Consider the following 10,654-nt stretch of genomic DNA (forward strand, 5'->3'; position numbering starts at 1 on the left):
AGTATAATAATATTGAAAGTTAGACCAAAGTAGAGAACTATACACCTGATCCGTGAACTTTGTCTTTTTAAAGACAAATTCTTGTTTGTGTTTGAGTTAAATTATACACTCATATTGTAATTTTACATTTATATTAGACTAAAATGTCAATATTGCAAATGATTTGGTTTCATCGAAATATTTTCACACTATTTGACATCCAATCAACCACAAACAATTCCTGTTCATCTGCAGACAATGCAATACCATCTGGACTGTTGATGAATAGCAACACACTATTATTATTATTGTTATTATTATTTCATATTTTTATTATTATTATTATTACATTTTGTGTTTCAGTTTCAAATTAGAAACTCACATTATACTTATCAATATAGCAAGTTTTTTTTTTTTATCTAAATATTTTGACCGTATCTGAGTCGCAGTCAACCACAAACAATTCCTGTTCATCTGCAGACAATGCAATACCCCATGGACTGTTTTCCATCCTAGTGATGCAGTCTAGATACTTGTATTCTCCACCTGTACACACATATCTATACACATCCTCAGGTTTACCCCAGTTGCTAACAAATAGTTCCCCTTGTTTGCTGCAGCACACATACACAGGCCTCCATGATTGAATACCAGGAGGGGGCTGAATGATGCTAGCATTGTGACCGGATTGATCCATTACTTGCAGGGTATCGTCATCAAATGATATGATAAGTTTATCATCTGGCGTACAGGTTAGCATGCGTGGAGGTGATGTTGTTTCATACTTGGATATCAGAGTCCCATCAGGCTGATGAATGGACACAGTCTTGTGCTTATTGTAACCTAATGCTACTATGATTCTACCTGTTGAATCTACAGCAACTGATCGAGGACTGGATGGCTGATTGTTGATATCATATGTGGGAATAGTACTGACTAGGACACCTTGACTGTCATATATGTAGTATTCATTCTTACCATACTTGCCAGGTATGATGTATTGGTTGCTGGGAGTAATGGCAATGTCACTGATATTAGAAGGAGAGCCTTTAATTATATGCTTTAAATTACCATTCCAAGACAAAAAATGACTATTCCTAGAGAACACTGTCACAGGTGCAAACCCGCTGGTCAAGATAATATCCCCATTGGGATGAATGGCAATACCTCTTGGATCCATAACTTTTGGGGTAGTTTTGATTTGTCCACATTCTTTCCACTTTTTACCAGTACTGGGCTGGGTGCTAGGCATTGTACTTGGCACAGATTGGGATTTTGGAAATAAGCTTGGATCTTGTCTAGATGCTGTTGCTGCATTAACTTGAGCATTTGCTGTAAATGCTGACAAGGGTGTAATTGTTGATGATTGTGGGGATTTTACGGTAGATCCTAGCGGTGGGGATTTTGCTGCTGCTGATGATGACAAATGTTTTGCTGTTGCTGATGGTAAGGACTTTGCTGCTGCTGCTGGTTTCACCGATACATTGCTGGTTTGATGGCTTACTTGAGTGCGTTCGGTAGGCGCTACAGTGATATGCAACTTATCACATAGCAACTGCTCCAAAGAAGGCAAATCCATGGAAGTAGGTTGAGGGGGCTCTAGTTTGATCTCACCAAGTGTGCTATCTACTGGAGTGGGTTGCGCTTGAGTAAGTTGTTGTAGTGATGATGACAATGATGGGTAGAGGGAGATGATATCAGAATCCGAACCAGACTCGATCACATTGCTTGCTAGTTCATTTGAACTTCTTAGGCTGGCTAGATCAACCTGGAGCTTTTCCGCGGTCTGTTCAATTTTTTGGACATTTTGTTCTTTCTTACTATAGGCATCATGCTTGCAAGCTCTAACTAGATTGTCAACCTGCTGCATATGTTCATTCATTGCTTCATCTATGGCCTGTATCTTTGCATCTGTATCTTGGTCAAGATTCTGCTTTACCTGTTGAGTTTGTTGGATTGCAGTTGTGTATTTCTCTTCTACATTTCCAACTCTTCTGGTAAGATTTTCCAAGGAACTGCTCAGCTGTCTTGATGCTTCCTTCAGTCGGATGAATGAATGACCTCTATGACTGGGATCAAGAGCAGAACAATCTGAGCAGGTAGCACAGCCACAATTCTCACAGAAGTACCTCTTCTCCTGACCATGGGTGTCACAGAGGTGTGTGGTAGAGTTCTGTTGTGGTGTGAGAAAAAGGAGAAGAGGAAAAAGACATAAGGAGTATGAAGAAGATAGTAACATTAATAGGAAAAAAAATCTTAATAAGATCTTTCTTGGAAAATCCTTGGGATTGAATCTTGGCTCTTTTTTGCATATCAAAGTTGCTATTTAATCTTGGGCCTGTCTTGTATATTCTTCAATACTAAAATGTTCCGCATCCAATCCTGGTTTTGTCCCATCTCTTACCAAACAATCTAACATTTCCATATTTTCTTTAATTAATTTCTAGTTATAAAATGCTTTTCCAAACATTGTTGTTATGTTTGGTAAAAGTTTACACAACTTGTGTAAAATTATACTCAACCACCATTTACTATGTGACTCTAGCATTTTATTCAAAATGCACCCCATGAATGTATGTCAAAAGTCGCTTTCCCCCATCTTATAGCTTGGCAGAAATTGCTTATCCCTCCCCCTTTTGGCTTGCCAACAAATGCCCCCCCCCCTCAAGGTACACAACCATATCTGTGTAGTTGTAAACAACAGCTGTGTTATATTTTTATGCGATAGTTGTTGAATATAATTTACTAGTTGTATAGCTTTGTATAGATGGTTCACAGTTTTACACAATTATAGTTGTGCATCTGAACTTGAAAGGACCCAGGGTTTTAAGATTTGGTCTGGGGAGACATAGGGTTGCAAGGTTATGATTTTGCATTCCTAATTGATGTCCATTGTCCATAAATATTTTGTTCATTTAAGGCCAGTTTGCATTGTTTGTATGTTTGCTACTGGGACAAATGCAGTGGCAATTGAAGTAAAATGATGAAAAGAACATAGCCTTAAATGAAGCGATTCATTTAAATTAACAGATACAGTGGGGAAGCGAACACCAACGCTATAATGGAAAATGTGTACATAAATGTCAAACTACATTTGCAGGCCCTGGCAACCAGATTGGATTCAGGAAAAAAAAACCAGAGTGCATAGGAAACCTCAATTTTGACCCCCTTATTTGTCACATTTTCTGTCTCCGAGGGGTAATGTCGCTCTCCATTCAGAATGGACCCCATGAAAAACAATTTAGTGTGCCTCCCCCTTTCAAGCCTGGATCCGTGCCTGCTTACAAAAATACATAAAGTACACAACATACCTGTTTTGCTTTGTCAACTGTGTCTTGTAAATTTGTCACAAGAAAATGAACAGGAAAACCTTTTATTCCTTCCTCTTCTGGAATCTGGTAGATCTTTTTGCAGAGAGGGCAACTCACAATGCTATTATCATCACTGCAGGATTTGGCCCAACGTTCCAAACACTCACAACAGAATGGATGCATACATGGCAAAGCTCTTGGATCATTAAAAGTGTCTGAACAGATCACACACTCTAGAAAATGTCTGTCTATCGTTGATGCCAGGGAACTGGCTTCTGCCATGTTGCCCTGACAGGCTAGCACCACACAGAATATCAATGCTGACTCCTAATGCGTAGCTAACAACAATGAGTAACCACACAACCTCCTCATGCGGTCTTTATTGATTGTTATCATGTGTGTCACCATTAGGCCAAGAAAAAAATGCTTGCTTGCCCTCAAATGAATTTTAACAATTGGGTCGGTCGGTCAGGATTTCTTTTTTTTAAAATTACTAGCAAACTCTACTGTTTGTATTAATTAAGGCTCAAAATATGAAAAATCAAACAATTTTGGTGTCAAAATGAATCGGCTAATATATATTACAAAACAACTATCCTTTTTTTTTTACATCTTCAGAATGCAAAAATTTGAAAAGAGAAAAAAACACTTTTTTTAGGAATTTCCAAAAATAGTGTCAGTATTCTTTTGTACAGTAAATAGAAAAACAAAACAAAAAAACAATTTTTTTTTTGATTTCCAAAATTAGGGTCAGTCGGTTGAGGGCAAGCAAACATCTTTTTTTTTTTTTTTTGCCTTATTAATGACTGTGGAAAGACTACTCATGCAGTCAACTTGATCCGGAAACATGTTGCTGTGATGGGGAATGAATTTGGTATGTCTAAATTTCATGGGATTATTTTTCATAATTTTAGTGTGTTATATGCATGGAATCATTCAATTAATTAAGTAGGAAGGATTATACCCCCCCATTTGTTAAGAGTCAATAATTATAATCACTGCTTTTCTTCCAGGGAAAAAAGCAGCTTTCCTATTCCTGCAATTTTAGTGTGTTATGGATCGATCATTCTATTCTAGCTATTATATAATGGTGCGTTACCCCATGTTGAGGTTAATTTTCTAACTTTGAGTTGCATATTATTCACTCACATTGTAATCTTAAATTTGCATTACACTAAAATGTCAATATTGTAAAAAATTTGTTTTCATCGAAATGTTTTGACAATACTCGACAAATGATTAATCGCAAACAATTCCTGTTCATCTGCATATAATGCAATACCCCATGGTGTGTTTTCCAACCTAGTGATGCAGTCTAGATACTTGTATTCTCCATCTGTACACACATATCTATACACAAATACACATTAAAGGTGTAAATTCTTACAATTGCATTATCTGGACATATGTAAGGGGTATGGGGCTCAAACTCGGTGACAATAAATCTCATGACCAGGGGAACATTTTGCAGGGGTCAGGTCAAAGATCATGCAGAGGTCAAATTTTAGAAATGCATTTCCAGTGCATCTGTAAGGGGTATGGGGCTCAAACTTGGTGACAACAACCTTAATGATCAGGTGAACATTTTGGAACACTTTGCAGGGGTCAGGTCAAAGGTTATCTGGTGTCAAATCTTATAATTTCATTTTCTGGATATATGTAAGGGGTATGGGACTCAAACTCAGTGACTATAAATCTCATGACCAGGGGAACATTTTGCAGGGGTCAGGTCAAAGATCATGCAGAGGTCAAATTTTAGAAATGCATTTCCAGGGCATCTGTAAGGGGTATGGGGCTCAAACTTGGTGACAACAACGTTAATGATCAGGTGAACATTTTGGAACACTTTGCAGGGGTCAGGTCAAAGGTTATCTGGATATATGTAAGGGGTATGGGACTCAAACTCAGTGACTATAAATCTCATGACCAGGGGAACATTTTTTCAGGGGTCAGGTCAAAGGTCATGCTGAGGTCAATCTTTCAAAATGCATTTTCTGGACATATGTAAGGGGTACAGGGCTCAAACTCTGTGACAACAAACGTACTGACCAGGGAAACATTTTGAAACACTGTGCAAGGGTCATGTCAAAGGTTATCTAGGGTCAAATCTTAGAATTACATTTTCCAGACATCTGTAAGAGGTACAGGGCTCAAACTTGGTGACAACAAACCTCATGACGAAGGGAATATTTGTGGAACATTTTGCAGGGGTCAGATACATCCAAAACACCAACATGTCCCAGCTAGATTTGTGGTCTATGACCACCATTTGTCCCTAGTTCTTCTTCTGGCAACAAACTTCAAAATACTTCCCCTCCTACATGTTACACCCTACAATTACGTAACTTGCACATATGTATCGGCTATATCTAGTGCCCATAGGGTCTAAACAGAATTGGGGTCAAAGGTCATTAAGGGGGCATTTCCTGTATTTAACCAAATACCTTCAAAATACTTCTTCTGCCACATATTATATAGTACAATGATGTCATTTACATAAGCATCGGCTATACCACACGCATATAACTTGCATACATAATTGGGGTCAAAGGTCATTAAGGGGGTAAAATCTCGGACCAATGTCACTGATACGCCACTTTGTCATGCAATTATCTCAAACATGTATATCATCACCAATTATTTCGTCAGCTCGCAAGACATAGTGGCGTATCACAAAAATGGCCATTTTGAGATAATTGCATCTCAAGTTTTTGCAACTTTTAACCATTTGTCATACATTGCCTCGATTAAAATGTCCCCTTTTCTTGAATGGATATGAAAATATAAATATTTAAGTTACATTTAATGTATAAAATACATTGCTGTCATTCACCAATTAATTGTAATTAGTCATTAAACTTATACGCCAGTATGTCAAATTTTTTGAAAAATTATTTTCCATTCAAAATTGACATAGGACACATGATACGCCAGTATGTCGAATAATAGTAGAATTCATATCCATATTGGCCACACAGCCGCGATATACCAAAATAGTGGTGTATGTCACATATTTACGACATAGTGGCGTATGTCACTGATACGCCACTATGTCATCCAAAACAAGGAGAATGTTGTACACAATAATTCCATTGAGTGAGATACGCCAAACCTAATTAGTGATAATACTTAATTAATTAATGACATGTATGTCTTGAAAGTTTGTCAGAATGTAGAGCTTTATACATAGATTATGAAACTGATCTTATCTCATTTTGTCAAAAATGGCTGATACGCCACTATGTCTTGCGAGTGACGATTTGCATTGTGATATTTGCAGCTTATATATACAGATGCATGAAAAAGATATATGCAGCTAATGTGCCCTTTTGCCTATTTTGACGTTCTATATTTTTTTCACAGGGAATTGTTTAACCATCTAAACCAAATGTAGATTGACTTGTTCGACTTCTCTGCTCATGAATATTGCACTGTGAAATTAAAAAAAAATCTTTTGTATACGTTGATCAAGGTAACTTCAAGCCAAGAGATTCTGTGGGCACACAATTCTGTAACAAACTGAAATGAAAACTGAAACTACTTTCTACAAGGTTTAAGTTTCTAACAATAAGTTTCTAATGAATGGTACAGACAAAGGTATCGGTAATGACATCAATCAGAGCTTAGGCAGGATAATAGGAAACTATGTGACCAAACCCAATCCTAAAACTGTAAACAACCGATTATGTTTAGTATCTATATATTTTTAATGATACCATTATTGTTATAATAATAATAATAATAATTATTATTCGAAATAATGATCATCGAAATATTTTCACAATACTTGATAAATTATCAACCACAAACAATTCCTGTTCATCTGCAGACAATGCAATACCCCATGGATTGTTTTCCATCCTAGTGATGCAGTCTAGATACTTGTATTCTCCATCTGTACACACATATCTATACACAGCCTTAGGATAACCCTGGTTGCCAACAAATAGTTCCCCTTGTTTGCTGCAGCAGACATACACAGGCTCCCATGATTGAATACCGGGTTGAATACCAGGAGGGGGCTGAATGATGCTAAAATTGTGTCCTGATTGATTCATTACTTGCAGGGTAATGTCAACAAATGATATGATAAGCTTAACATTTGGTGTACAGGTTAGCTTACGTGGAGATGATGTTGTTTCAAACTTGGATATCAGAGTCCCATCAGGCTGATGAATGGTCACAGTCTTGTGACCATCCCAACCTAATCCTACTATGATTCTACCTGTTGAATCTACAGCAACTGATCTAGGTCTGGATGGCTGATTGTTGATATCATATGTGGGGATAGTACTGACTAGGACACCTTGACTGTCATATATGTAGAATTCATTCTTACCATAACTGCCAGGTATGATGTATTGGTTGCTGGGAGTAATGGCAATATCATCGATATTAGAAGGAGAGCCTCCAATTATATGCTTAAAATTACCATTCCAAGACAAATCATTTCTATGCCTAGAGAACACTGTCACAGGTGCAAACCAGCTGGTCAAAACAATGTCCCCATTGGGATGAATGGCAATACATCTTGGAGACTCGACTTTTGGGGTAGTTTTGATTTGTCCACATTCTTTCCACTTTTTATCAATCCTGGGCTGGGTGCTAGGCATTGTACTTTGCACAGATTGGGATCTTGGAAATAAGCTTGGATCTTGTTTTGATGCTGTTGCTGTGTTAACTTCAGCATTTGCTGTAAAGGCTGACAAGGGTTTTATTGATGATGATTGTGGGGATTTTATTGTAAATCTTGGCAATGGGGATTTTGTTGCTGCTGATGATGGCAAATGTTTTGCTGTTGCTGATGGTAAGGGTTTTGCTGCTGCTGGTTTCACTGATAAGTTGCTGGTTTGATGGCTTACTTGAGTGTGTTGGGTAGGCGTGACAGTGATATGCAACTTATCACATAGCAATTGCTCCAAAGAAGGCAAATCCATGGAAGTAGGTTGAGGTGGCTCTAGTTTGATCTTCCCAAGTTTGCTATCTACTGGAGTGGGTTGCGCTTGAGCAAGTTGTTGTAGTGATGATGACAATGATTGGTAGAGGGAGATGATATCAGAATCAGAACCAGACTCGATCACATTGCTTGCTAGTTCATTTGAACTTCTTAAGCTGGCTAGATCAACCTGGAGCTTTTCCTCAATCTGTTCAATTGCGCTCAGATTTTTCTCTTTCATACGATACGCATCTTGCTTATAAGCTCTAACTAGATTGTCAACTTTCTGCATAAATTCATTCCTTGCTTCGTCTATGGCCTGTATCTTTGCATCTGTATCTTGGTCAAGATTCTGCTTTACCTGCTGAGTCTGTTGGATTGCAGTTGTGTATTTCTCTTCTACATTTCCAACTATTCTGGTAAGATTTTCCAAGGAACAGCTCAGTCGTCTTGATGCTTCCTTCAACCGGATGAATGAATGACCTCTATGACTGGGATCAAGAGCAGAACAATCTGAGCAGGCAGCACAGCCACAATTCTCACAGAAGTATTTCAACTTTTTACCATGCTTGTCACAGATACCAGTGGTAGATTTCTTCTGTGGTATGAGAAGGAGGAGAAGGAAGAATAAGGATGAGAATGAATAATAATAAGGAAGAGAAGGAATAAGAAGACATGAGAAGGATGAAGACGATAATAACATTAATGTTATAAGGGTAAATGTTTCTTGATAAGATTTTTATTGGACAATGTTGTATCCCTGGGATTGAATCTTGAGTCTTTCTTTCAAAGAAAAGTTGATGTTTAATCTTGGGTTTGTCTTATATTCTTCAATACTAAAATGTTGCACATCTATACTGATGTTTTGTCCCATCTCTTATCAAACAATGATCTAACATTTATATTTTTTCTTTGATGAATTTGTAGGTAAAAAAATGCTTGTTCAATCATTGTTGTTATGGTTGTGTAAAAGTTTGCACAACTTGTGTAACATTATACTCAACCACCATTTACTATATGAACCTAGCATTTTATTTCAAAGGGCACCCCATGAACGTGTGCCAAAAATTGCTTGCCCCTCTTCTTTTAGCTTGGCAAAAATTACTTGCCCTCCCCCTTTTGACTTGCCAACAAATTCTTGCCCCTCCCCCAATTGTACTCATAATTAATAAGGTGTACAACCCTGTCTATGTAATTGTAAACAATTGTTCAATACAATTTAATTACTAGTCGTATAGATGGTTTACGGTTTTACACAATTATAGTTGTGCATCAGGATTTAAAAGGACCCAGGGTTTATTTTTACTTGGTAGCTTTGGTCTGGGGAGACACAATTTGTTTGAATTAAAAGATGCTGTGGGGAAACGAGTGTCAAAGCATGCAACAATGGAAAATGTGCACATAAATCTCACACTATACATTTTACAGGTCTTTGCAACCAGGGCAGATCCAGGGAAGTAAAGAGAGAGATTGCATAGAAAGCCTAAATGTTGACCCCTTATTTGTCACATTTGAGGGGTAACGTCAGGCTCTGTTCAGAATGGACATGAACAAAACAATTCATTGTGCTCCACTTTTCAAAAATATGGATCTGTACTAAGTAAAGCACACAACATACCTGTTTGGCTTTGTCTACAGTGTCTTGCAGATTAGTCACAAGAAAATGAACAGGAAAACCTTTTATTCCTTCCTCTTCTGGAATCCGGTAGATATTTTTGCAGAGAGGACAACTCACAATGCTATTATCATCACTGCAGGATTTAGCCCAATTTTCCAAACACTCACAACAGAATGGATGCATACATGGCAAAGCTCTTGGATCTTTGAAAGTGTCTGAACAGATCACACACTCCAGAAAGTGTCTGTCTATCGCTGATGCCAGGGAACTGGCTTCCGCCATGTTGCCCCAGCACTTGGCCTATGTATTATCTTATAATTAGGGCGTTAACTACAGGTCTACTAACAGGTTAATAAACTTAGCACAGTAATTCTATTATACTTTTTCTTTATGCTTACTTTTGTGAAAAACTAGATCAAGTTATTAATCAATCTTCATTTCAATTATTAAAATATTCATGCAAATGTAAAAATTAAATTGTAGGAATCAATTAAATCTGCAGATATATATTATTTGGTAAAATAAACAAATGGATTGTTTTCTCTAATTAAAACACTTCTTGGGCCCCAACAGGCAAAATTATGAGTATTAATAGCATGGAATGATAATTATTTGCAATCTATGATGACTTTCGAAAGCACATATTATGCAAATATTGACTGCTCGTAAGATTATATAAAGGTGAAATATTGGTATCGCCCCTCAGTGATCTTTGACCATATTTATGATGATCCTGTACATAACAAACATATACTTAAAGGCACTTCAGTGATCCCTACAATGGAGCCTAAATATTAAAGGAACACTCTG

General features: G+C 37.3%; 2 protein-coding genes across 2 annotated transcripts; both read right to left on the minus strand.

The window, feature by feature from the left end:
- Positions 1 to 394: 394 nt before the first annotated feature.
- Positions 395 to 3,572, minus strand: LOC140170538 (uncharacterized). Its single transcript, XM_072193887.1, has 2 exons — positions 3,291 to 3,572; positions 395 to 2,152 (listed from the first exon to the last, which is right to left on the minus strand). Exons 1-2 carry the CDS (start codon positions 3,570 to 3,572, stop codon positions 395 to 397), a joined length of 2,040 nt encoding a protein of 679 aa, XP_072049988.1.
- A 3,482-nt stretch (positions 3,573 to 7,054) lies between these two features.
- On the minus strand, positions 7,055 to 10,126 carry LOC140170539 (uncharacterized). Its single transcript, XM_072193888.1, has 2 exons — positions 9,845 to 10,126; positions 7,055 to 8,824 (listed from the first exon to the last, which is right to left on the minus strand). Exons 1-2 carry the CDS (start codon positions 10,124 to 10,126, stop codon positions 7,055 to 7,057), a joined length of 2,052 nt encoding a protein of 683 aa, XP_072049989.1.
- Between the last annotated feature and the right edge of the window lie 528 nt (positions 10,127 to 10,654).

This window comes from Amphiura filiformis, chromosome 14 (genome assembly GCF_039555335.1).
Source record: "Amphiura filiformis chromosome 14, Afil_fr2py, whole genome shotgun sequence".
Lineage (NCBI taxonomy): Eukaryota > Metazoa > Echinodermata > Ophiuroidea > Amphilepidida > Amphiuridae > Amphiura > Amphiura filiformis.

Excerpts from the sequence above, each read along its gene's own strand:
- LOC140170538 (XM_072193887.1), bottom strand. The coding sequence starts at position 3,572 with ATGGCAGAAGCCAGTTCCCTGGCATCAACGATAGACAGACATTTTCTA. Across the intron at positions 2,153-3,290 it reads CAGTTGACAAAGCAAAACAG|AACTCTACCACACACCTCTG; the intron begins GTATGTTGTGTA and ends ACACCACAACAG.
- LOC140170539 (XM_072193888.1), bottom strand. The coding sequence starts at position 10,126 with ATGGCGGAAGCCAGTTCCCTGGCATCAGCGATAGACAGACACTTTCTG. Across the intron at positions 8,825-9,844 it reads CTGTAGACAAAGCCAAACAG|AAGAAATCTACCACTGGTAT; the intron begins GTATGTTGTGTG and ends CTCATACCACAG.